This window comes from Myotis daubentonii, chromosome 3 (assembly GCF_963259705.1).
Source record: "Myotis daubentonii chromosome 3, mMyoDau2.1, whole genome shotgun sequence".
Lineage (NCBI taxonomy): Eukaryota > Metazoa > Chordata > Mammalia > Chiroptera > Vespertilionidae > Myotis > Myotis daubentonii.
In genome coordinates this window covers 80,948,830-80,975,377 of record NC_081842.1, presented here as the reverse complement: position 1 = coordinate 80,975,377, position 26,548 = coordinate 80,948,830, and the positions used below count along the sequence as shown (strand labels likewise).

Here is a 26,548-nt window from a genome sequence, read left to right as displayed (position 1 = left end):
TCAGAGAGGAAGGGAAAGGGGGGTGAGGGGAGGGGAGAGAGAGAGAGAGAAACATTAATGAGAGACACATCCATCAGCAGCTGCCTTCCGTAGGCACCCCGACCAAGGTCTGACCCCACAACTTGGGTATGTGCCCTGATCAGGAATTGAACCTGTGTCCCTTTGGAATATGGGGCAACACTCCAGCCAACTGAGCCACACTGGCCAGGCAAAGGGAGTGATTTATTATGTGGAACCCCCAGTTCCTCAGAATTCGCCAAATAGTGAAGTTATTTTCACTATTTTAAAAAGACTATTGGAAATCACACATCGGTCCACACCGATGCTACACAGACTAACTACAGCATCAGGTTTCTTCCCTTTGACCTGAATTATATTGTCACTCAGTAGGATTATCTCAGGCTTATCAGGAACTCTGCATAGAAGTTAGAGATACCTTAGTACTAAAATGAAGAAATCATTACAAAAAAAAAAATCAAGAAGAAAAAAAGAAAAATAAATAAAAAGGAAATTTAAAAAGGAAAAAGAAAAAACAAATAAAAACAAAAATAAATAATAATAATAAAGAAATCACTACCTAGTAGAAGAAAATCAGGTCCCTTGGAGGATAAGACAAAATGATAAAAGGTATTTTTGTGGACATAAAAAAGATTTGGGAGTACTGATTTTCAACGAAAGAAAACTTTATAGTGTGGGACTCTTCAAAAATTATCCATGAGAAATCCCCCTCCCCTAGTCCAGCCCTCCCTGTTCCATGGGATAACTCACTGGGCAGGTCAGGGAAGCTTTCCTGTAACTGGTGTCCTGTGCTCCTCGGCAGGCCCGGAGTCCTCTCTCATCCTCCTCTATCCAGCTGTGACCCCAGAAGCTGCTCATCCACTTGGCAAAAGACACATCATCATCATCATCATCTCTGTGCTCCATGGAGAGGTGATTCAAAACAGCCAAGGCCTGTCTCTAAATCTGGCAGAGAGGAATACTGTCAAACTCAGCTGACTTGATGAAACCTAGGATCTCCCCAAAGACAAAAAAGAAACTGGTGTTTTCCAATGGTCTCCGAAAATGGATCCTTAAAAGGAGAAAGATTTACTAGACAACCCCTTCACCATCAGGCAGTCCCGGGAAATGTCTATTTATAAATTGTGCTGCCCACACGCCCCTCCCCTCCCCCCTGTCTCTTTAAATTGAGAGACTTTATCATCCTTCCATTGCCAGGCTAGTGCCTCGCAGCCTCAGGGTGGGAAGCACGGTCCACTGCCTGATGTTCCCAGGGCTCTGCTGCCGATGGCTGTGATGGCGTCTCCAGCTGTCAATGGTGATCCTGCATGACCCTCATCATATGCCTGTCAGCTCCAGGCCGGCTCTAAAATGGGGTCACTCCCAGGGACAGACTGACTGCAGCCTGCAAGATGGCCAGCTATTGGCATGTCATATCTAGAGCTGGATACTCTCCTAATAAATAAAATTGATGTTGACATAAAATGCAGCTCCTGGGACAAAGGGTGTTTCACTGACATTATTTATACACTAGAGGCCCAGTGCACAAAAATTTGTGCACTCAGGTGGGTCCCTCGGCCCGGACTGTGCCCTCTCGCAGTCTGGGGCCCCTCGGGGCCCCTTCCCCTGCCTGCTGGCACCAGTTTTCCTCCGGCGCCCGGAACCCAGGCCTTCGCTCTTCGCTGGGAGGGGCCTGGGCCCCGGGGCCGGAGTGGTGGGCTTCCCTCTTTGCTCTTCCCTCGCCGCGCCAGCCTTCACTCGCTGCTCCTGCCCAGGGCCAGCCAGCTTCGCTCCGTTGCTTGGCGCCTATGTATGCAAATTAACCGCCATCTTTGTTGACGGTTAACCGCCATCTTTCTTGGCAGTTAATTTGCATATCGCCCTGATTAGCCAATGGGAAGCGTAGTGAAGGTACGGTCAATTACCCTTTTTGTCTTTTATTAGATAGGTTAAACAAATGTAAATAGCCCTGGCTGGTGTGGCTCAGCTGGTTGGGCGTCATCCCAGCACTGAAATGTTGCCCATTCCGTTACAGGACACAGCACATGCCCAGTTGCAGGCTCTGTCCCTGAGATGTTTTGCTCTCACATCAATGTTTCTCTCTCTCTCTCTCTCTCTCCCTCCCTCCCCTTCCCCTTCCTCTCTCTCTAAAAATCAATTAAAAATCTTTTTCAAATGTAAATAATTTACATGTAAAATGAGCAACTTTTAAGTGCACAGTCTGATGAATTTTCACATACATTTCCCCCTGTGTAACCACCATCTTGCAGGTGAAGACAGAGCATTCCCAGCACACCAGCAGGCTCCCTCTTTCTTCCTTTCCATCCATCCTCTCGCCAAAATATTACTATTTCTGCTCTCTGTCATCCTAGATTAATTTTTCCTACTTTTGAACTTTCTTTCAATGGAATTATATAGCCTGCATTATTTTGTGTCATTCAACATTATGTTGGTGAGACTTATCCATGCTTTTGCAGTAAGAGTAGTTCATGCTGTGTCATGAAAAAAGTGTATGAATATTCCACTTTCTTTTCCCAATCTACTGGTCATTTGGGGCTGTCATTTGGGTTGTTTCCAGTGAGGCTATTAACAACAAAGCTTCTATAAACATTATGGTCCCTGTCTGTTAGTGGCCTTTTTTCCCCCAAGGTAAGAAGAATATTGCATATATTGAGCCCCTACCTTTTGACAAGTATGGAGTCAAATATTATACATATGCTATTTTCATTTTAACCCCTGTGACTGGGAGATTTGTATCACATTTTATAGATGAGGAAATTGAAATTCAAAGAGATTATCACTTGCCCAAGGGGACATTACTACTAAGCAGCACAGCCAGATTTGAAGCCTGCATCATAAAAACAAAATCTTGGCTCTTTCCACTACTCTTTCAGTGTTCCAAAGAGACCTTTGAAAAATCTTGCATTTTTAGCCCTGGCCAGCTTGGCTCAGTGGATAGAGGGTCAGCCTGCGGACTGGAGGGTCCCAGGTTCGATCCCGGCCAGGGGCACATGCCTGGGTTGCGGGCTCGATCCCCGGTGGGGGGTGTGCAGGAGGCAGCTGATCAATGATTCTCTCTCATCGTTGATGTTTCTATCTCTCTCTCCTTCTCTGACCTTCCTCTCTGAAATCAATAAAGAAATATATTTTTTAAAAAAATCTTGCATTTTTAAACACAGGCATTCTTGGCCATTTTCCACATCTCATTGCTGGAGGAATTATGCACATCCTATGGGACCTTTGTTTTTTGTTTGTTTGTTTGTTTTTTATCTTTATTTTTCAGATTATTACAGATGTTCCTCTTTTTTCCCTCCCATAGCTCCCCTCCACCCGGTTCCCACCCCACTCCAGGCCTCCCCCCCCCCCCGCCCACTGACCTCGTCCATAGGTATAAACTATTTGTCCAATCTTTTCCCGCACCCCCCACAATCCCTTCCTCCCCAGAATTGTCATTCTGCTCCCTTTCCATACCCTTGATTCTGTTATATTCACCAGTCTGTTCTGTTCATCAGGTTTTTATTCATTTGATTTTTAGGTTCACTTGTTGATAGATATGTATTTGTTGTCACTTTGTTGTTCATAATTTTTTATCTTTACTTTTTTCTTCTTCTTCCTCTTCTTAAAGAATACCCGTCAGCATTTCATATAATACTGGTTTGGTGGTGATGAACTCCTTTAGCTTTTCCTTATCTGTGAAGCTCTTTATCTGACCTTCAATTCTGAATGATAGCTTTGCTGGGTAAAGTAATCTTGGTTGTAGGCTCTTGGTATTCATCACTTTGAATATTTCTTGCCACTCCCTTCTGGCCTGCAAAGTTTCTGTTGAGAAATCAGCTGACAGTCATATGGGTACTCCCTTGTAGGTAACTGACTGTCTTTGTCTTGCTGCTTTTAAGATTCTCTCTTTGTCTTTTGCTCTTGGCATTTTAATTATGATGTGTCTTGGTGTGGTCCTCTTTGGATTCCTCTTGTTTGGGGTTCTCTGTGCTTCCTGGACTTGTAAGTTTATTTCTTTCACCAGGTAGGGGAAGTTTTCTGTCATTATTTCTTCAAATAGGTTTTCAATATCTTGCTCTCTCTCTTCTTCTGGCACCCCTATAATTCGGATGTTGGTATGCTTGAAGTTGTCCAGAGGCTCCTTACACTATCTTCATATTTTCTATTCTTTTTTCTTTTTGCTTTTCCAGGTGTTTTTTGCTTCTTCATATTTCAAATCTTTGCCTTGATTCTTGGGATCCTCTAGTCTGCTGTTGGATCTCTGTATAATATTCTTTATTTCAGTCAGTGTATGTTTAATTTCTGATTGGACCTTTTTCATATCCTTGAGGGTCTCACTAAATTTCTCAGAGGTTTCTAGAAGATTCTTGAGTAGCCTTATAACCATGATTTTGAACTCTAGACCCAATATTTTGCTTTCATCCATTTCTTTCATTTGTGACTTGTTTCTTTGTCTCCATGTTTTGGTTGCTTCCCTGTGTTTGTTTCTGTGTACTGGGTAGCTGCTAAGTCTCCTTGAGTGGATAGAGTGGCCTCGTGTGGAAGGTGTCCTATAGGGCCCAGTGACTCAGCCTCCTAAGTCACCTGAGGTGGACCCTCTTGATGCACCTCTTGGTGGGCTGTTTGCACAATCTTGTTGTAGGTGAGCCTTGATTGCTGTTGGTATCACTGGGAGGAAATGACCTCCAGGCCAATTGGCTGTGATGACCAGCTGTGTCTACACTGGAAGATCTGTTGCACAGGAGACACCCTTATGGGGCAGGACTTGCTTCAGTGGGGCTTTGGTGCTCACTGAGTCTGCCCCTTGAGTGTGTCTCTTATGGATGTAAAGAGTTGTCATCCAGTATGGTCTCACTCTGACCACTGGGTACACTGGCTCTTGGATCTCCAAGGAGGTGCAAGGTCAGCCACTGTCTGGAACCGCCCAACAGGAGCTACAGAGAGATCTGCAGATTCCTCCTCTTTGTATGGGGTTTGGAGGTGCCCACATGAGGCCCAGCTGTGAAGCAAGGCAGGCTGCTGCTGCCGGCCTTGGGCCTTCTTTTGGAAGCTCTGGGGCTCTCTGACCCAGCTGCAGTTTGACAGGTTTTAGGCAGAGAGAGCACAGGCCATTCATATGCAAAAGCTGCTGCGCACAGCTTGGGTTGGGTTGTAAATTGGGTGGGGCGCGGTCTCTGGGAATCACCAGGGTGGAGCAAACAGCAATGGCTGCCAGTCAGCCCTGCACTGGAGAAGTCCCTGGGTCTCTGCATCCTGCGCCCCAGCCCAGGAACAATGATTGCTGCGAGCACCTCTGAGAGAAAGCCGCCCTTGTTTCTGTCCTGATGCCAGACAGTCCAGTTTCTCCCCGTATGTGTCTGGGTCCCCCGAACTAGAGTTCAGAGCAAGCGGAAGCTGGTATCTCCCTCCCTATTAAAAGAGCAGCACATGAAGGTGCCAGCACTTTCTTCACCTCCGCACCTCTTACCAGTCTCAATGCACTTTCTTCACCTCTCTAGTTGTGGAACTTCCACTCAGCAAGCTTTCCCGCGGTTCTGGGTGGTAGTTGTTCTACCTTTTAGTTGTTATTTTGATGGGGTTGTGAGAGGCAGCAAGTATAGGTGTTCACCTATGCCGCCATCTTGGTTCTCCTATGGGACCTTTGAAAGCTTGCTTCTGGTTTCCTCTGGACTTCACCCAGTATGCCTTTCCCCTTTTCTGATTTAGCTTTGTATCCTTTTAGTACAAAAAGTTTTATCCATAAATACAACTATATGCTGAATCCTGTAAATTCTTCTAACAAATTCCCAAATGAGGAGTGAGAGTTGATGTCTGAAGTAGGACTTCTAAAACCACCTGACTCACTGAAATGTGGCTAAAGCATGTTTGGGAAAGGAAGGATGAAAGGGACACAATGACAAACCTTCAATGCCCAGTGGCCACATGGCCATCTGTGGCATGAAACAGCAGCTGAAATGATGTTTGTTGTGAGGGTCAGATGTGATTTTGAAATGATAGCTCCAACCCCAGGAGAACTGGCTCATTGGATCCATGGGCTGCTTTTGGTCATGGTAGCTAAAGTTAAGGGATTAAAAAGTGTGGTTTGAGAGATGTCTGTGGGCTTCATTCTCTCCTCTAGGTGGGAGGGAAAAGATCCAAAAATTCCCCCCCAAAAAATTTTGGGTGATTCAAAATGTTAAATCTTTGTATTGATCCCTCCTCCAAGTAAGAGGGGGAAAGATTAAGTCAGTTTCCAAGACTGGAGCAAACTTTAGATAAATCAGGGAAAAAGGGAGGGGGATTAACATTATCCACTGGTACAGATACATGCAAAAAATGAAACTAGACCACCACCTTACACCATACACAAAAATAAACTCAAAATGGATAAAGGACTTAAATATAAGACAGGAAACCATAAAAATCTTAGAGGAATCCACAGGCAGCAAAATATCAGACATTTGTTGTAGCAATATCTTTACCAATACAGCTCCTAGGACAATGGAAACTAAGGAGAAAATAAACAAATGGGACTACATCAAAATAAAAAGCTTCTGCACAGCAAAAGAAATCATCAACAAAGCAACAAGAAAGCCCACTGCATGGGCGAACATATTTGCCAATGTTATCTCTGATCATTTAATCTCCAAAATTTACAGGGAACTCATACAACTTAACAAAAGGAAGATAAACAATCCAATTAAAAAAATGGGCAACAGACCTAAATAGACACTTTTTTAAAAAAAAATATATTTTATTGATTTTTTTTTTTTTTTACAGAGAGGAAAGGAGAGAGATAGAGAGTTAGAAACATCGATGAGAGAGAAACATCGATCAGCTGCCTCCTGCACATCTCCTACTGGGGATGTGCCCGCAACCAAGGTACATGCCCTTGACCGGAATCGAACCTGGGAACTTTCAGTCCGCAGGCCGACGCTCTATCCACTGAGCCAAACCGGTTTCGGCTTAAATAGACACTTTTTGAAAGAGAATATATATCCCTGGGGGCCACCATCTTAAAATGGCAAAGGCCAGCCCCTCCCTTTGAATTAGCCAATCGTGAAAGACTGTGCGCCTGAGCTCCAATCAAGAGCAAAGGACAGGTCACGTGAGTCAGGGATTTTAAAGCCAAGCAGGTGCTGCTCCATGTGCACACACTTCCAGACCAGGTGTGCGCACCCTTCTACATAGAAATAAAGATGTTTGCCTTGCTGCCTGGCTCCCGAGTATGTTTTGTATTCTACCAGGACCCCTGATTTGGGGGGCTTGCCTTATTTCTTTGATCGGTTGCCTCCTGCACACCCCACACAGTGGATCGTTCTCACAACCCGGGCAGGTGCCCTGACCTGGAATCAAATCATGACCTCCTGGTTCACAGGCCAATGCTCAACCACTGAACCACACCAGCTGGGCAAGAAACCTATTCTAATCAGAACCTATTAGATGTGTAATATAAAAAAAGAAAGAAAGAAAGAAAGAGAATATACAGAAGGCCAAGAGACATATGAAAACATGCTCAAAGTCACTAATCATCCAAGAGATGAAAATCAAAACAACAATGCGGTATCATCTCACACCTGTCAGAATGGCTATCATCAACAAACGACAAGTGCTGGAGAGGTTGCAGAGAAAAAGGAACCCTCCTGCACTGCTGGTGGGAATGCAGACTGGTGCAGCCACTGTGGAAAACAGAATGAAGTTTCCTCAAAATACTAAAAATGGAACTTCCATTTGACTCAGCGATCCCACTTCTAGGAATATATCCCAAGAAATCAGAAACACCATTCTTCCTGCCTGCCTGCCTGATCGCCCCTAACTGCTCTCCCCTGCCAGCCTGATCATCCCTAACTGCCTCTGCCTCAGCCCCCACCACCATGGCTTTGTCCAGAAAGACAACCAGAAGATGTCCGGTCAACCCAGTCTAATTAGCATAGTACCCTTTTATTAGTATAGATTAGTCAGCTCAGACAGCCATAACAAAATATCATAAATTTGTGTGGCTTAAACAACAGAAATGTATTTTTCTCACAGTTCTGGAGCTGGAATTTGGGGTCAGGCTACCAGCATAGCATCGTCCCATACACCAGAAAGTGGTGGATCAATTGCCAGTCAGGGCACATGCCCAGGTTGCAGATTCAATACCTAGTCCAGTGAGTGCAGGAAACAACGGAACAATGTTTTTCTCTCTCTCCCTTCTTCTCTCTGAGATCAATTAAAATGAATGATAAATAAATAATGTTCTCTAAGTATGGTTTTAACAGGAAAGACATTAGTGATCTATTAAGTGAAAAACTCATTATAACACATACACTGAGTGGCCAGATTATTATGACCACCTGACGTTTGTAGGCAAATTAGCTATCATTTCACGCTGAAGTTGCTAGAGGGCCAGACCATTATAAATAGGGAAGCAGGTTGTTTACCACGACAGTAGAAGTGATTTTTTTCTAAAGGTATGGGTAAACAATGCGATTTAACAGCCTATGTTAAATATAAGGACTTAAATATAAGACAGGAAACCATAAAAATCTTAGAGGAAGGTTTGAATGTATCCCACATTCAAAGGCTGTTAAATTGCGTTGTTTACCCATACCTTCAGAAAAAAATCACTTCTACTGTCGTGGTAAACAACCTGCTTCCCTATTTATAATGCTCTGGCCCTCTAGTAATCATACCGTGACCTCCTGGTTCATAGATTGATGCTCAACCACTGATGACCTCCTGGTTCATAGATTGGTGCTCAACCACTGAGCCCATTTTTATCAATATCAGGCACATGAGGTACATTGGCAAGATCTCACTCCTAGATGAAAGTCTGAAATTGCCCAAACTCCTTTGCAGCTAGGTTTCTGGATATGAATTCGTTTCTGCCGATTGGATGCGCTTGCACAATATTTTGAAGGCAGAAGTAGGGCAGAGGCATCTTCCCGCAGTTTGGGAGCTGTTTGCTGCTGGTGATCATGTTTGCGGAGATGTGGAGGTTTCCTGCAGTGGAATCCAGGCTGTGCACAGGCAGTTGTGACAGAGGCAGTGCCCAGTGAACTGTTTTGTGGGAGCTGGAGGGCACTTGCAGGGGCAGCAGTTTCCTGATCCCGGGGTCACAGCTGTGCCAGAGTGTCCCAGAATTCAGTTGTGGCTAAGGGGGCAGCTCCTCCCGCTGGGCAGGGAGTCTTTCCTGGGGACTCAACCTAATATCTACTCCTCAGCTTTCCGATGATTTCCCAAGCACCAATCCCCTGTGCTAAATTCTTTCCTGCCTAAAATAGCAAAGATCTGAAAACATTTTGGATCCTCTACTTTCAATGAAAAAAATGCTGCTGCACAGGGTCAGGTCTGAGAAGTGGGTGAGGTGTTGCGGAAGGCTCCCTTCTTTGAGTCTCAGCTTCCTCTTCTGTAGAACTGAGACCAAAGGTTATCTGTTCATAGTGAAGACCATGGCAGCTGTGTTTCCTGAAGATGGCCACAACATTTCCTATCCCTCCTGTGGCCTTGCCACTTTCTGCCACACCTCCTCTGTCTTGAAGTGGGGCTGACTTCTGAATTCCAAGGCCAAGGCCCAAAAGGCGCGGGGCTGTAGCCCTGCCCACCCTGCCAGGGTTTCCAGCTCCAGCCCTGCCCACGCTGCTCGCTGCTCGGGGCTCTGTCTGACCATTCTGGTTGGCTTTCCCTCCCATCTGAGGCCCAGAGCCTCACTGAACATCATGGCCCACCTGCTGGTGCTGCTGGGCCCAGCAGGTGGGGCAAGAGCCCACATTGAGCCTTGCACGTCCTGGTTCCTGTGTGCCACTGACCCCTGCACCCTGTGGCCCCTATTCCTGCCTCTGTTCCGACCGCGGTCAGAGCCCAGGTGCTGTGCGCAGCCCGCAGGGACTGCTGTGGCCGCCAGGAAAGCCTCCCCACCTCATCCCCAACTCCAGAGCCTGATCCCAGATCCACTTCCACCAAAGGAGAGCTTTGCCTGCGCAGCTGCCCAAGACTGAGGCGGAGCAACTCCAAGGTCCCAGACCCCAAATTTCTGCCAGCCAAGGCGGTGGGCCGGCTGGTCCCGCCTTGATTGGGGTGTTGGAGGCGATCCGGCCCGGATCAGGTTGGTTTGCTGGCTGCAGTGGGTGTCATAGCGACCGGTTGTTAGGTCATTATAGTCGTGATGGGCGTTACTGTCTCTGGCTTTTTATATACATAGATTAGCTGGCCTCCATTTTTTTTTCAAATTAGCCTATTTCTTTAAAAGTATGAGAGAAAGATGTTTTCCCACTTTGCCTATTCTATTTTTTAATACACTTTTATTGATGTATTAATAAAATACATCAGAGAGGAAGGGAGAGGGAGAAATAGAAACATCAATGATGAGAGAGAATCATTGGTTGGCTCCCTCATGCTTGCCCCCTACTGGGGATCAATCCCACAACCCTGGTATGTGCCTTGACCGGAATCTAACCATGACCTTCTGGTTCATCAGTTGACACTCAAGCACTGAGCCACGCAGGCCAGGCTGGACCAAGGTTCTCATAACAAGCCTGGGGCAGCAAAGGGGCAGGAGCAGCAGCAGGTGTCAAGTCTCAGGCAGATGAGGGAGAGCTGTTCTCGGGCTTGTCACCCTGGCCCAAGAGGAGGCCCTGCTCCCCCCTGGGAGACCAGCTGCCTCCCTCCCTGGCAGGGGCCTGGGCACCTGCTGTGAGGAGATGCTGCCAGGGGCACAGGACCCAGGAGTGGTTCTTTTGGCCCTGCCTTAATGCTCTGCCTTGCCAAGCCCCCAGGGTGTCCCCAACGTGTGTCAAGTGGCAGCAACAGCTGCAGTTGAAATGTGCGTTTTTATTATTTTTTTTTAAATCATGCTTAATGTGAAAGGTACTACCCTCTCTGAGGATAGGAAGCCTGAGGTGTGTGTGTTCTCATAAAGCAATCAGACACCATGGGTGCGCAGGTAACCAGTGAAAAATTATCCTTGGGCCCTGTGAAAATAAAGTGCTTTTCAACACATTCTTTCACATTCACTGCTTCAGAACACTGCAACAACAAAAAGGTGATTCTCCCTTTATTTCATTCTCTTTTTTTACTTATTTCCCTTTTTTTAAATTTCATTCTCCATAGTCCCTGTTTTGCAGTAATTTAGTTTTTTAATTAATTTTTTTGCTTACACTGCCTTCAAACTTACCTAAGCCAGTCCTGTTCTGAAAAAAAAAGAACTAAGATGCTACACCATTTTTATATATATATACAATCAAAATACATCAATGGTTTTAGACAGTTTTTACTTTCTAGAAAGCAGTGTTTGAATATTTGAAATTGTGCACTGTGCTCTATTTGCTCTAATATCTTGATTGTTAGAATGTTCTTTGGTAGGCAAAATGTCATAATATAATCATCCCTTTCCATGAATGTTATCGTTACACTATAATACTTGCCACCCTTTTGAGATGGTCATCAAAAAAGAGATTGTTTGTTGTTTAACCAAGTGGTCTAAAGCATGTACATGAGGGTACATCATCACTATTTTTATTCTTAAAAGCTATGCAGCCTATATTATGAAAACTATTTTTAAAATATATCACTGTTGCCTTAGCCTGTGTAGCTCAGTTGATTGGGTGTCGTCCCATGCACTGAAAGGTTGGTTGCCAGTTTGATTCCTGGTCAGGGCAGATGCCCCAGTTGTGAGCTCAATCCCCAGTAGGGGGTGTGCAGGAGGATGGATGTTTCATTCTCACACAGATGTTTCTCTCTCTCTAAAAATCATTAAAAAATTTAAAAAGAGATAAATGAATAAATAAAATATATCGCTGTCAATGTAAAAAATATATGAGGGAAATAATGGTGTGTTTTCAGAGGTTTGCCTATAAGAATCTTAGTTACTAGTATAGCCTGCTGGTGTGGGTCAGTGGTTGAGTGTTGACCCATGAACCAGGAGGTCATAGTTCGATTCCCACTCAGGGCACATGCCTGGGTTGCAGGCTCAATCCCCAGTAAGGGGGGGTATGTGCAGGAGGCAACCAATTAATGATTCTCTCTCATCATTGATGTTTTCATCCCTCTCTCCTTCTCCCATCCTCTCTCTGAAATCAATTAGAAAAATTTTTTTAAGAATATTGATTATATAAATATCCAGTTACTTTGGCACTTATATCATTAAGTTCTATAAGATTTTAGCTACTAGTTTTATAATAGTCAAAGTTGTTAAATGTTGGAATAGGTTTTTATGGGACAATATATCATCTCTTCCACAGGAGACCTTTACTCACAGCATTGATTCTCATCTGCCAGAGGTGAAAGATCATCATCACAGCTTTGCTTCTAGGAGTCATTAATTGCATGACCTCTCAAGGCCTTTTTGATCCCTGAGCACCTATTATTCTAAAACAGACTGAACATACTATTTGTTAAAATTTACAACTATGGCCCTAGCTGGTTTGGCTCAGTGGATAGAGCGTCGGCCCCTGGACTGAAGTGTCCTGGGTTGGATTCTGATCAAGGGCACATACCTTGGTTGCAGGCTCGATCCCTGGCCCTGGTTGGCATGTGTGTGGGAGGCAACCAATTGATGCGTCTCTCTCACATCAATGTTTCTCTATCTGTCTCTCCCTCTCCTTTTCATTCTCTCTAAAAATCAATGGGAAAATATCCTCAGGTGAGGATTAACAACAACAAAAATTTACAACTATGTAAAAACTTTATCAGTCCAGTTCATCAGTATGTTATACATCATCAAAACTTTCTATGAACCCATAATCATCCTATCCCAGTTATTAGCTGCTATTTCACAGAATCTGAGAATTATGTCTCAGCACCCCCTAAGAGAAGAGAAGAGAAGAGAAGAATGGGGGAATTAGAGTCCTGTCAGTCTCACTTCTCTAAGGGGCAACATTTCTGCAATGTACAGTAATGGAGGGTACCATCAAACATTTAAAGGAAAGGTGGCAAAATACTTAAGATTTAGGAAAAGAAACTGGAAAGATTTGTTTGAGTAAATAAACAATGGAAAGTCTTCAGATTCTTTAAAATGTTGAGTAAAAGAGCCCAATCTCAAAATGATACATACTGTGTGATTGTCTTTATATAACACTAGAGGCCTGGGGCATGAATTCATGCACGGGTAGGGTCCCCTGGCCTGGTTGGTGATTGGGGCTGATTGGGGCCATCTTGCCCAGTCCTGATCATGGCTGATTGGGGCCAGCTGGCCTGGGGTGGGGGTGAGGGAACTGAGGGAGGTTAACCGTGGGAGTGCACTGACCACCCGGGGGAAGCTCCTGCATTGAGCGTCTGGCCCCTGGTGGTCAGTGCACATGATAGCAACCGGTCGACCTGTCGTTCGGTCGTTCAGTCACTTAGGTTTTTTTGTTTTGTTTTGTTTTGTTTTTAATATATTTTATTGATTTTTTTACAGAGAGGAAGGGAGAGAGATAGAGAGCTAGAAACATCAATGGGAAAGAAACATCGATCAGCCTCCTCCTGCACATCTCCTACTGGGGATGTGCCCGCAACCCAGGTACATGCCTCCGACCGGAATTGAACCTGGGACCCTTCAGTCCGCAGGCTGACGCTCTATCCACTGAGCCAAACCGGTTTCGGCAAGGCTTTTATATATATAGATTGTTTAACTAACACAATCTGAGAGATAAAGAACAGATTAGCAGTTTCCAAAGTTAAGGGTGGCAGGGTTGTGGCTATGAAAGTTTAGCATGAGGGAGCTTGTGGTAATGAAACATCTCTGTTTTGATTGTAGATGTAGTTACACACAAAGATGTACATGTGTTAAAATTACACTAAACTATAACACACACACACAAAGGAGTGCATGTATAGCTGGTGAAATCTGAATAAGTGCTGTGGATTGTATCCATGGCAACTTCCTGGTTTGATATTGTCCTACAGTTAAGCAAGTTGTCAATATTTAGAGAGGCCAGGTAAAGGGTACATGGATCCTCCATGTACGTGAATATGTAACTTCCTATGAACCCATAATAATCCTATATAATAAAGAGCTAATATGCTAATTAGACCAAACAACAGAACGACTGTCCGGACATCCTTCCAGACGACCATCTGGATGACCTACAGGATGAAACTGGGGCTGCGAGGGCCAGCCAAGGCAGCCAGGGCTGTGAGGGCTAGCCGAGGCTTTGAGGGGCTGCGAGAGCCTGCAAGGGGCTGCGAGGGCCAGCTAAGGCTGCAAGGGGCTATGAGGACCGAGCCCCTTGCATGAATTTCATGCATTGGGCCTCTAGTTTTATAATAAAAGTAAAAAGAAAAATGACCAGTGCCAAGAAAAGAAGATTTCTCTAAATGGGTAGCTAAAAAATCAAAATGCTATTGAGCTACCAGGTATTGTGGGAAGATAATGATGAAGGCAGCATTGGTTTTTTTTATCTCTCTGAATCCCCACATAAAAATTAATAGAGGAAAGGAAACACCCACGGACAACTCTACATCAAATATGGGTGACAAGATGTTTCCACCCCCGGTGGAGGGTGTGGGATCCAACCACCAAAAGCTAAGACCTAATATGATGGTCCACGCAAGAGGAAAAAGGAGGAAGCAACCATCTGCCAGACCTGAGAACAGAAGAACCACGAAATAGCCAATATTTTAGAAAACACAAGGGACTAATTTTAAAAGTGTTAGGCTTATCCAGCAACATTACGGAGTTATTTTATTGCTTCTACTAGATTATAGAGTTTCTTGGGTTTTCTAAGGAGATAACCATATGGTCTATAAATAATGAAAAGTTACTTTTTTCTTGCCCTTTTATTTCCTTATTTTGTCTTATTATATTGACCAATACCTTTAGTACTATGTAATAAAACCTGGAATCTCTGTCTGCTTCTTGACTTCAAAAAGAAAACTACTAACATTTCACTGTTAGGTATGATATGTATTTAGAATTTCAGGTGGTCTTTATTGGGTTTTATAATAAAACTAGAGGCCAGGTTCACGGATTCGTGCACGGGTGGGGTCCCTCAGCCTGGCCTCCGCCCTCGCACAATATGGGACCCCTCAGGGGGATGTTCGGCTGTGGGGATTGGGCCGAAACTATCAGTCCGACACCCCGCTGAGGGATGTAGCAGTGCCAAAGTGGCAGGCGGCTGGGGTGGAGCCCCAGCCAGGGTCCGGAGCAGCTCCACTGCCCCTCATCCTGGGCCCCCCGTTGTGCCTGCCTCTTGGTAGCCTGGCCACGGAGGAGGGAGAGGCTTGCACTGCCACAGCTGCGTTCACCAGCTTCTAGCCCCCTTCTGGCTGAGCAGCACTCCTGCTGTGGGAGTGCACTGACCATCAGGGGTTGTTTGAGTCATTTTGGTTATTTGGTCATAATGGTCGCATAGGCTTTTATATATAGACTAGAGGCCCAGTGCACAAAAATTTGTGCACTCGGGGGGGAGAGGGGGTCCCTCAGCCCGGCCCATGCCCTCTCACAGTCTGGGACCCCTCGGGAGATAACGACCTGCTGGCTTAGGCCTGCTCCCGGGTGGCAGAGGGCAGGCCCAATCGCTAGGTGCAGCCCCTGGTCGGGCACAGAGCAGGGCTGATTGGGGAGTTGGGGTGCTGCCCCCTGTCATGAACAGAGCAGGGTGGATAGGGAGGTTGTGGTCCCGCCCCATCACACACAGAGCCGCAGGGCGATCAAGGGGTTTGGTTGCTGCCCCCTGTCACGCTGATCCCGGTGCTGGGAGGCCTCACTGCTCCACTGATTCCAGTGCTGGGAGGCCTCACTGCTCCACTGATCCCGGTGCTGGGAGGCCTCACTGCTCCACTGATTCCGGTGCTGGGAGGCACATTACCCTTTTACTATATAGGATAGAGGCCTGGTGCACGGGTGGGGGCTGGCTGGTTTGCCCTGAAGGGTGTCCTGGATCAGGGTGTGGGTCCCCACTGGGGTGCCTGGCCAGCCTGGATGAGAGGATGATGGCTGTTTGCAGCTGGTCACACCCCCTTCGGGGGGGGGGGGTCCCCACTGGGGTGCCTGGCCAGCCTGGATGAGAGGATGATGGCTGTTTGCAGCTGGTCACACCCCCTTCAGGGTGGGGGTCCCCACTGGGGTGCCTGGCCAGTCTGGGTGCGGGGCTGAGGGCTGTTTTCAGGCTGGCGGGTGACTGAAGCTCCCAACCTGTCCTTTTTCTCTCTTTTTTTTAATTCTGGGCCAGCTTTAGCTCTGAGGCTTGGCTCCAGCTCTGAGGCTTCGGCTGCTGAAAGCAGGTATCTGGTTTGTTTGGGTTCTATAATTGTAACACTGTTGCGGTCCTGCTCACTCCAGCTCTGAGATCCCGGCTGGCTGAAAGCAGGTTTCTGGGGTTTTTAGCTTCTATATTTGTAACAATATTTCTTAAACTGCAAGCTCAGAGGACGGCAAGGCAGGCGGGGAACGGGGAACCTGGCTTCCTCCGTCACTGATGCAAGCAAGCCTCCTGTTCGCTTCAAGCTGCCTGGCTGCCAGCCGCCATATTGGTTGGCAGTTATTTGCATATCGCCCTGATTAGCCAATAGGAAGGGTAGCGGAGGTACGGCTTATTACCATGTTTCTCTATTATTAGATAGGACTAGAGGCCCGGTGCACAAAAATTTGTGCACTCAGTGGGGGAGGGGGGGCCCTCAGCCCGGCCTGTGCCCTCTCGCAGTCTGGGACCCCTTGGAGATAACGACCTGCTGGCTTAGGCCTGCTCCCGGGTGGCAGAGGGCAGGCCCAATCCCTAGGTGCAGCCCCTGGTCGGGCTCAGAGCAGGGCCGATTGGGGAGTTGGGGCACCGCCCCCTGTCACACTCAAGGCAGGGTCAATGGGGAGGTTGCGGTGCCACCCCCTGTCACGCACAGAGCAGGGCCAATCCGGGGGTTGGGGCGCTGCCCCCTGTCACGCACAGAGCAGAGCCCATCAGGGGGGTTGGGGCTCCTTACCCTGTCACGCACAGAGCAGGGTCGATCAGGGGGTTGGTGAGCTCCCCTCTGTCACGCACAGAGCAGGGCCCATCAGGGGGGTTGGGGAGCGCCCCGCTGTCATGCACAGAGCAGGGTTGATCAGGGGGTTGGGGAGCTCCCACCTGTCATGCACAGAGCAGGGCCCATCAGGGGGTTGAGGAGCTCCCCCCTGTCACTCACAGAGTAGGGCCGATAGGGAAGTTGGCGCACCGCCCCCTGTCACACACAGAGCAGGGCGGATCAGGGAGTTGGGGCGCCGCCCTCTATCACCCACAGAGCAGGGCCGATCAGGGGGTTGGGGGGCCGCCACTCTCACACTCAGGGCAGGGCCGATGGGGAGGTTATGGCTCTACCCCATCACACACAGAGCAGGGCCTGTTGGGGGGGGGGGTTGGGGTGCCGCACCCTGTCACACACAGAGCCGCAGGGTGATCAGGGGTTTGGGGAGCTCCCCCGTATCAGGCACAGAGCAGGGCTGATCAGGAGGTTGGGGCGGCTTCCCCTGTCACGAACAGAGCAGGGCGGATAGGGAGGTTGTGACCCCGCCCCCTGTCACACACAGAGCCGCAGGGCGATCAGGGGGTTTGGGCACTTCCCCCTGTCACGCTGATCCCAGTGCCAGGAGGTCTCTCGGCTCCACTGATCCCAGTGCTGGGAGGCATATTACCCTTTTACTATATAGGATAGAGGCCTGGTGCATGGGTGGGGCTGGCTGGTTTGCCCTGAAGGGTGTCCTGGATCAGGGTGGGGGTCCCCACTGGGGTGCCTGGCCAGTCTGGGTGAGGGGCTGAGGGCTGAAGCTCCCAACTGCTCCTTTTTTCCTGTTTTTTTTTTTTTTTTTTTTTTCTGGGCCATCTTTAGCTCTGAGGCCTCTGCTGCTGAAAGCAGGTATCTGGTTTGTTTGGGTTCTATAATCCAAACAATATATAACTCCAGCTCTGAGATCCCGGCTCACTGAAAGCAGGTTTCTGGGGTTTTGTTTAGCTTCTATATTTGTTACAATGTTTCAAACTGCAGGCTCAGAGGCCGGCAAAGCAGGCGGGGAACGTTGGAGTCCTCCGTCACTGAAGCAAGCAAGCCTCATGTTAGTTTCAAGCTTCCTGGCTGCTGGCTGCCATCTTGGCTGACAGTTAATTTGCATATCGCCCTGATTAGCCAATGGGAAGGGTAGCAGTCGTACGCTAATTACCATGTTTCTCTTTTATTAGATAGGATGTTTTTCTAATTGTGTCACAAGAAAACATGGCAAAATATTAACATTGGCTAAATCTTGGTAGAAGATTGTGGTAGAGTAAAAATAATTGCAACGTTCTTGCTGTTTCTGCCATTGAGAGTGGTCTTATTCACCTCCCTGTGAATTTGTGCCAGCCTTAGAAACATGCTTGACCCTCAGAATGTGGTAGAAGTGAGGTTTTTAGAAAGCTTTGCAGCTTCTTCCTGGGGCTCTTGGGACATGCTCGCTAGGAACCCTGAGCTGCCACACAAGTCTGACCACGCCGACTGCCATGCTGGAAAGACCACAAGAAGGTGCTCCCATGAGCCCAGTATTCAAGGCATCTTTGTGGTGTCAGACTCCCAGTGAAGCCATCCTGACCCTCCAGGCAAGCCCTTCCACCAGGAGAGTAAACTTGGCTGACATCAGCAGAAGAGTCAGCCGAGCCTTGCCCAAATTCCTGAGCAAAAAATTGTGAGATGTAATAAAATAGTTGTTTTAAGCCACTAGGTTGTTTTAAGTCACTACCTCTTGGGATGGTTTGTTAAGCAGCAATAGGAAACTGGAACATAGATACAGAAGCTATTTTTCATGGTTTTACATTTTTCCATAATTTAGTAAATTTTCCTACTCATTTTTGGTTTTGAGGCTATTTTTCACAGTTTAGGAAAACTTACAAGGTAGGTATAGGGAAGCATAGAAGCTCTCGGGTGCAGTGCTACCCCATGATGCCAAGGCTAAGAGCAGGTCTGCATAACCAGCGAGCGCTACTAGTCTCATAGGAGTGAATTAGAAAATGGTGCCCTGAATAGGTGGGTATTCCACTGCAGGCCCACCCATTAGTGATGGCCAGCATCTTCATGGAAATCAGGAAAAGGGGCACCTTTCTCAAGGCAGACAGAGCCTGACACCTGACTGTGAGGAACAAAGTGCAAGCTGGACCTCAGCATCCTCGTTCAGGGGACAATTAGTATAACCTCTATGTAATATCCTTGTAATTTAAAGTGCAAGGCAACATCTCTACATTTGCAAATGACTCAAGTTCTTGTGGGTGGCAATGAACTAAGTTGATGAGGATGGAAAGATCTTATAAATCTGTGTGAGTGGGCAGAAAGGTAACAAAGGAGTGCATTGAACTATACATATGAGCTATCAGTCATAGCTAAAGAGCGGGAACTGGGGTTGCTGTAGATTGTTCCCTGAAGATAAATGCAGAGGTTCCTTCTGACAGTAAAAAGAGCAGCCACTTAATTGAATCATCAAGTGACATTCCTCCTGAGAAGCAAAGCAGTAACACCCACTTAACTGATGCTTTGATGGAAGTTGAATAAGGCAGAAACCATCAGGAGAAAGACTGGAGAACAGTTAACAGCACGAGGGCTCAGTGGTAACAGGGACTTCCATCTATCATATGGGATATGGGACTTCCATATCCCATATATCATAAGTGGGATACAAAGGAACATCCAAGTATTTTTCAACAGGAACAGCTGTGGTGGTGGAGCTGGTAGCAGTGACTACAGCCCGCTTCAGACTGGGAACTCGTATCATGATGGTGGTGCTGCTGGCAGTAGCAGCAGCAATGAGCTGGCTTCCCAGTGGCACCAGTGCTGTTGGGCAGCAGTGGTGGTACCAGACCATTAATGTTGGCAACAGTATAATGGAGATTAAGCAGCAGTTGGGAACTTATGCAACAAACACTTGATCAACCCTTTACTCAACACTGACCATGTTTCACGTATCATATTGGGCAGATAAATAAGTTAACAAACACCCATTATATGCCCAGGCTCGTAACAGATGTACGAGTACAAAGATGGTTAGAACATGGTCCTCACCCTTCAAGGACTCAGAATTGAGTATTGGTAGCACACATAAGGACAAATAATTATGGCAATGAGGTCATTGTGGAAAAGAAATATGAACTGTATGTTCCAACACAAAAAGAGAAAATATATTCCTTTGCTCTGACATACAGCATTAGAGGAGGCATTGTATTAGGCACTGTATAAGATACAAAGTAAATCAGACATAGCTTCTATTCTGGGACACTTATAGTCCAGTAGATGGAACAGTGGGCGGTGTCTACAGAAGTGGTCTGAGCCCTCTCAGGGCAACCCCAATGTGGCCATGGCCTGGCTCTTTGCTAGGGTGCTCTCCTATACTCCCATGGCCTTCTCTCTGTCCTTTATGTTTCTTTTCTGGGAGCCCCATCCTCTCCCACCCACACTCCTGCGCTCCTTCGGCTATGGGCCCGGCCAGGCCCTGGCAGCCTCTTTCCTCGATCCCGTCCTGAAACAGAGCAGCAAGGCTAGGGGACCGTGGAGACACGAGGCTGCAGGAGTCTTGCACATTAGTCCTGGACCCCCCCCCCCCCCCCCCCGCTACTCTGCTCTGCCTTTCACTGCCTGGAAGGCAGCCACAGGTGGGGAGTGACAAGGTCATTCACCCCATCCTCCCTTAAGACTGGTCGGCCTCTGATGTGGGCCTCCAGGCCCTTCTCATCCAGTGAACACACACCCTTTCCCTGGCAGAGCGGATGGTGACAGCCCTGAGCTCCCCGCCCACCATGGTGCCTTCACTAACACAGGAGCTGAGCTTTCCTCTCTGTGTGACCTGCCCTGTCCAAGCTCTATGATCGGGGATTCAAGCTGCAATAGAAGAGGGAAAAAAAGGACACGAAAGAGCTTGCTCTCCCCCTTGGTGAGCACACACACAGAAAAACAGAGGTCCTGTGAGAACACAAAGGGAAGGAGGCTGTCTGCAGGCCATGGATAGAGAGCCCTTACCAGAAACAGAATTGGCCAGAATCTTATCTTGGACTCCAGCTCTCAGAACTGTAATGAATAAAATGTTTTGTTGTTTAAGCCACCTGGTCTATGGTATGTGGTTATACCAGCCCTAGCAGACCAATATAGATTTTGGTACAGGGAATAGGGCTCCTAGTCCCCCAAAATGCATGTCCTTTCCTCGTGCAAAATGCATTCATTCCATCCCAACAGCCCCCAAAGTCTTAGCTCACTGCAGCATCCACTCTAAACTGTAACATCCAAAGTTTCATTTAAATATTGCCTAAATTAGGTATGGGTGAGACATGAAATATGATTCATCCTGAGACAAAATTCTTCTCCAGCTGTGAACCTGTAAAACTAGTTATGTGCTTCCAATAGGAGTGTGACACTCCCATTCCAACTGGGAGAAGTAGAAGAGAAGGAACAGGTAGTGGGTCCTATGCAAGTCTAAAATTTAGCAAGGCAAGTTCCATTAGATCTGCCCTCCAGGCCAATGGAGGTAGTAATGGTACCTCCACTACTCTAGTGTGGGGTGGAGGCAGCCCTACCCATGCAGCTCTCTGCAAGGGTGGCCCTGCCCCTGAAGTACTGGGTGGAGGGTCCCATACTTTGAAACAGAGGAGGACCTTCCCTGCCCCCTGGTCCCGTGGTAGGAATGACAGCCCTGAATCTGCACAACCTTGGAGTCATTTTTCCCTGTCTCTTGAAAGATAAAGCAAATAGCTCTATGGTCTTGTCTTGTAAAATCTCAAAAGTCTGACAACCTTCCTTCATTCTGTCCCATTCTTTAAGTCTTCTTTAGTTCCAACAGGTAGTGTTTCTGCTGGTATAATCCCATCTCTCTTCTTGGCTTCTGCTGAGATGGATTATTAACTCCATGAATTGCACTCATTATCTGTCAAATGATTGTTTAACCACACCCCTAGAGTTCTCTTCAAAACAAGCTTTCTCATTTTTTGCAATATAGCCTCAGAATTTTCCCAATTTCCCAGTTCTGGTTCCTTTTTACTTAACAGTTCCTTCTTCAATCCATCTCTCCCCTCTTGCATTATACTACAAGCAGTAAGGATGACCCAAGCAACACTTTCAATACTTTGCTTAGAAGTCTCCTCTGCTAAATATCCAATTTCATCACTTGCAAGTTCTACCCTCTACAAAACACTAGAACACAATTTAGCCAAGTTCTTCGCCACTTCATAACAAGTATCACTTTCCCCCAGTTTCCAACCACCCATTCCTCATTTCTGTCTCAGACCTCACTGGAATGGTGTTTAACCTTTGTATTTCCACCAACATTGTTTGGGATTATTTATATATTAGAGGTCTGGTGCACAAAATTTGTGCACTTGGGGCAGGAGGGGGAGGGCCCCTCAGCCTGGCCTGTGCCCTCTCAGGGAGTGGGCCTAAGCTGTCAGCCAGACATCCTTAGCGCTGCCGCAGAGGCAAGAGAGACTCCCGCCACTGCCGCTGCACTCGCCAGCCATGAGCCTGGCTTCTGCCTAAGTGGCACTCTCCCTGTGGGAGCACACTGACCACCGGGGGGCAGCTCCTGCATTGAGCATCTGCCCTCTGGTGGTCAGTGCACATCATAGCGATCAGTCATTCCACCATTCGGTCTATTTGCATATTAGCCTTTTATTATATAGGATCTCTGTAGAAGATGGAAGTTTTGTCTCCAGTTCTTCTCTTTCCTTTCCAAGCTCTCACCAGAATCACCTTTAATGTTCTTATAACTACCAACAGTTCCTTCAAGAGCAATTGCAGCCTTTTCTAGCATGTACTTTAAAGCTCTTCCAGCCTCATCCCAATGAACATCTCCAATGCCACTTCCACATTTTAAGGTACTTGTTACAGTAGCATTCAATGTCTAGTGTAGAAATCTGTATTACTCAGTGTTCTCTGGAGAAACAGGAATAGGATATATATAAAATAATGAACAGACTCATGAAATTATGGAGACTGAGAAGTCCCAAGATCTGCAGTTGCCAAGCTGGAGACTCAAGAGAGATGATGGTGTAAATTCCAGTTAGAAACCTGGCAAGCTTAAGATCCAAGAACAGCCAGTGTTTCAGTTTCAGTTCAAAGGCAGGAAAAGATCAACATCGCAGCTCAAGGCAGTTGAAATTCCCTCTTACTCAAGGGAGGATCAGCCTTTTTGTTCTATTCAATCCTCCAACTGCAGACAATGTGCTTTACTCACCCCAAAACACCCTCACAGACAAATCCAGAATAATCTGAGTACCTCATGGTCCAGTGAGGTTGACACATAAAATTAACTATTATAATGTCTATATTTTGGTCTCTGGGAGTACATGATGAAGAAAGTTTCTGTCCTCATGGAGCTTATATTCTATTGAGGGGGGGTCACATAAATGATTTAAACACTGCTAAATGCTTACAATGTGGACCAAGGAAACAAAGTGTATGAGAGGAGGTGGGGGTAAGCAGACATTTAACCTTACAGAATTTGAGAGCGTCTAAAAGTCTTTGAGCTCAAGAATGAAATTTGAGTTACGCTTTGGAAAGACTAATCTAGTGTCAAGGTGCAGAATGACACATAGAAGAGAGGCACTGGAGGCTGGGGAGCTAATACAGCATTCAGGAAAGATGAAGGAAATGGGAAAAAGAGAAAAAAGGGAAGAAACTACCATTTATTGAGCACCTATTGTGTGTTGGACATACTGTTAAGGGTTTTCACATGTTTGAACTTGGAAGTGACAGAGGCATGAAAAGGAAGAAAAATATTGAAGAGATATTGCAAAGAATCATCAAGGCTTCACAGCTAATTTTGTTTACATGTGTGTATATTGGTACATCCACTTGTGTTTGGGGAGGTAGGACTGGAAAAGAGAAAGGTCAGAAAAAGGTCTAATGTTTCCATTATGGGTGTCCAGTAAGGTAATAGTAGCACTATAAGAAAAAAAAAAAGGATTGCACAAACGGAAAGAATGAAAAGGGAACATGATAAGTTACACATTTTAAAATAAGGCATCCAGGGCTTCTGGTAAAGATGGCAGCAGAGGTAAACACTGTACTTGCATTCTCCCATAACCACATCAAAATTACAACTAAATTACAGAACAATCATCATCCAGAACTATGAAGCTATTTAAATCAATTAAAATGAAAACTATAGTAAGACTAGCTATCAATAGCCACAATGTGGCTAGTGGCTATCATATTGGACATCATAAATATAAAACATTTCCAATACCCCAGAAAGTTCTATTGGGCAGCATTTATCTAGAGATTGGTTAGAGTAGAACCAAGAAAATTGGTTCTTGGCCCCCTCAGCGCCTAGGAGCCCGGCAGCAGCCCCACCCCCTGCCACTGCCACTGGTCTCAGTCTGTGGGGCAATCAGCGGGGCAATCAGGCCCCCACTCACACCCACCTTGGCCTGGTGCCACCCACTCACCTGCTCCACCATCCCACCACGGTCCCATTCTTGTCGGGCCCATTTTGGCCAGCAGCGCCTCCACTGCCGCCCACTGCCAGCACCACATCACCGACACCCACCATGTTCCTCACCACCCCCTGGTGGTCAGCACACCTCATTGTGAGTGGTCGAACTCCCGAACTCCCAGTCGAACAATTTGCGTATTAGGCTTTTATTATGTAGAATTACACTAAAAAGACTTTAAATATTACCTATCTAAATCTTTATTATAACCTGAGAGGTGTTATGTTTTTCTGTTTCACATGTATGCATCAGATCAGGAAAGTAACAAAGCTAGTGACATTCTTGCTCAGTTATGTACTCTAATCAATTTGGAAATGATGGAGAAAATGGGATGACAGATGAACAGGCTCAGGAATGGAAATCAGATTAACAAAGTATAAAATCAACAAGAACCAATTCATTTATTGATGTTGATCTTAAAAATAAAGTCCCCAGCCTGGCAGCCCAGCTGGCATGGCTTAGTGGTTGAACGTCAACCTATAAACCAGGAGGACACGGTTCAATTCCTGGCCAGGGCACATGCCCGGGTTTCCAGCTTGATCCCCAGTGTAGGATATGTGGGAGGCAGCCGATCAATGATTTTCTCTCATCGTTGATGTTTCTATCTCTTTCTCCCTCTCCCTTCCTCTCTGAAATAAATAAAAATCTATTTTTAAAAAATTAAGTCTCCAAAAACAGCCCTTTAGATAAATCTTAATTAAATAAATGTTTCAAGAACCTCTAACATTGATTGCCTTTGGAGAGAGGAACTGGGTGACTGGGGGCAGGGGTTGGAGAAAGACTTCACAGTAAACACTTTGTAACTTTTGGGTTGTAACTATAACAACCTATTATCTATTTCAATAAATAAATACGTCTTTTTGAAACACTTTAAATGTTTTAGTTCCCACCAATAGTTTGTAATAGCATTTGACAATCCTGTATGAAGCTGCAGAAAAATGGAAATTTCAGGTAAAAAAGTCATAATTTTCTGAAAAGGAAAGGGAAAAAATCATGTAAAGGGGCACAAGACTTGCTTTGTGGGGCTGGGAATCAGGGACAGACACCCTTTGCTGCAACAATTACTACAATGGATTTGATAAATTCCATTGCTATCATCTTTTTTAAAGTATGTTTTCATTGATTTTTAGAGAGAGAGGGAGAGGGAGAAGGAAGAGATAGAAACATCAATGAGAGAGAAACATCATCAACCAGGGCAGGTGCCCTGATGGGTAATGGAACTAGCGACCTCTTGGTGCGTGGGTCCACGCTCAACCACTTAGCCCAGGGGTGGGCAAACTTTTTGACTCAAGGGCCACAATGGGTTCTTAAACTGGACCGGAGGGCCGGAACAAAAGCATGGATGGAGTGTTTGTGTGAACTAATATAAATTCAAAGTAAACATCATTACATAAAAGGGTACGGTCTTTTTTTTTTAGTTTTATTCATTTCAAACGGGCCGGATCCGGCCCGTGGGCCGTAGTTTGCCCACGGCTGACTTAGCCACAGGTGGACCCCTATCATCTTTAGCTCATCTTTCAGTCTGTTGCTAAGGTAACTTGTTGCCTAAAAGCAATTTACTAATAGGAATCTGTATGAAGCAAAAGAAAAGCAATGCTTCTGAAACTTTCAAATTAGGCCATACTAATTTAATCTATTTTGGTGCCACTTAATACATTATCTTTCATTTGTATGTAGTGCTACTGTAATGCTGAACATCCTCCATTGTACCCTAAAGGAAATTGATCACTTGTAAATTTTTAATACGGAGGTCTTGATAACGTGAGAAAACATTCAAACCTGTAAAGAATTTTTGTGAGTTTATTTGAGCCAAATTGTCGGTAATTGACGGGAAGCAGGATCTCAACATATTGGGATAATGCTCCGCAGAATGGTGGTCTTTCTCCCATTTTATAACTTACCATCAAAGATTGAGACGTAAATGGATTACATGAAAGCCATTGGTGATAGATTAGGGAAGTGAGAGAAAGCAACCTTTAACCTCTTAACTCTGGAATGGATAAAAAGTAAAAGGATAGACACATGCTTCTTTTACATAGACGGGTATAGGATAGTTAACAGTCAAAGATTAACACGATAACAAAAATAAGGAAATTTGTAGTCTGCACCCAGGCGCCATTTGTTGTGCCCTGAGGGATCCAGAAAAGGGAAGTTACAAGTTGCCCTGACATTCCACAGGTATGTTACCTTAGATGCAAAAAGACAACAGG

At 46.1% G+C, this 26,548-nt stretch overlaps 1 protein-coding gene across 4 annotated transcripts in view; it reads right to left on the bottom strand.

Annotated features, from left to right (window-relative positions):
* Positions 1–26,548, bottom strand: part of LNP1 (leukemia NUP98 fusion partner 1) — a 44,078-nt gene that overhangs the window by 16,257 nt on the left and 1,273 nt on the right. For 2 of the 4 annotated variants that reach the window (XM_059687978.1, XM_059687977.1), the window contains exon 2: positions 769–963. In XM_059687978.1, the coding sequence (XP_059543961.1) occupies positions 769–924 (156 nt within the window). In that variant the 5' untranslated portion in view covers positions 925–963. Of the gene's footprint in view, positions 1–768; positions 1,106–5,892; positions 6,286–26,548 lie in introns of those variants that run through there. The other 2 variants (XM_059687976.1, XM_059687975.1) reach the window with 2 other exon arrangements.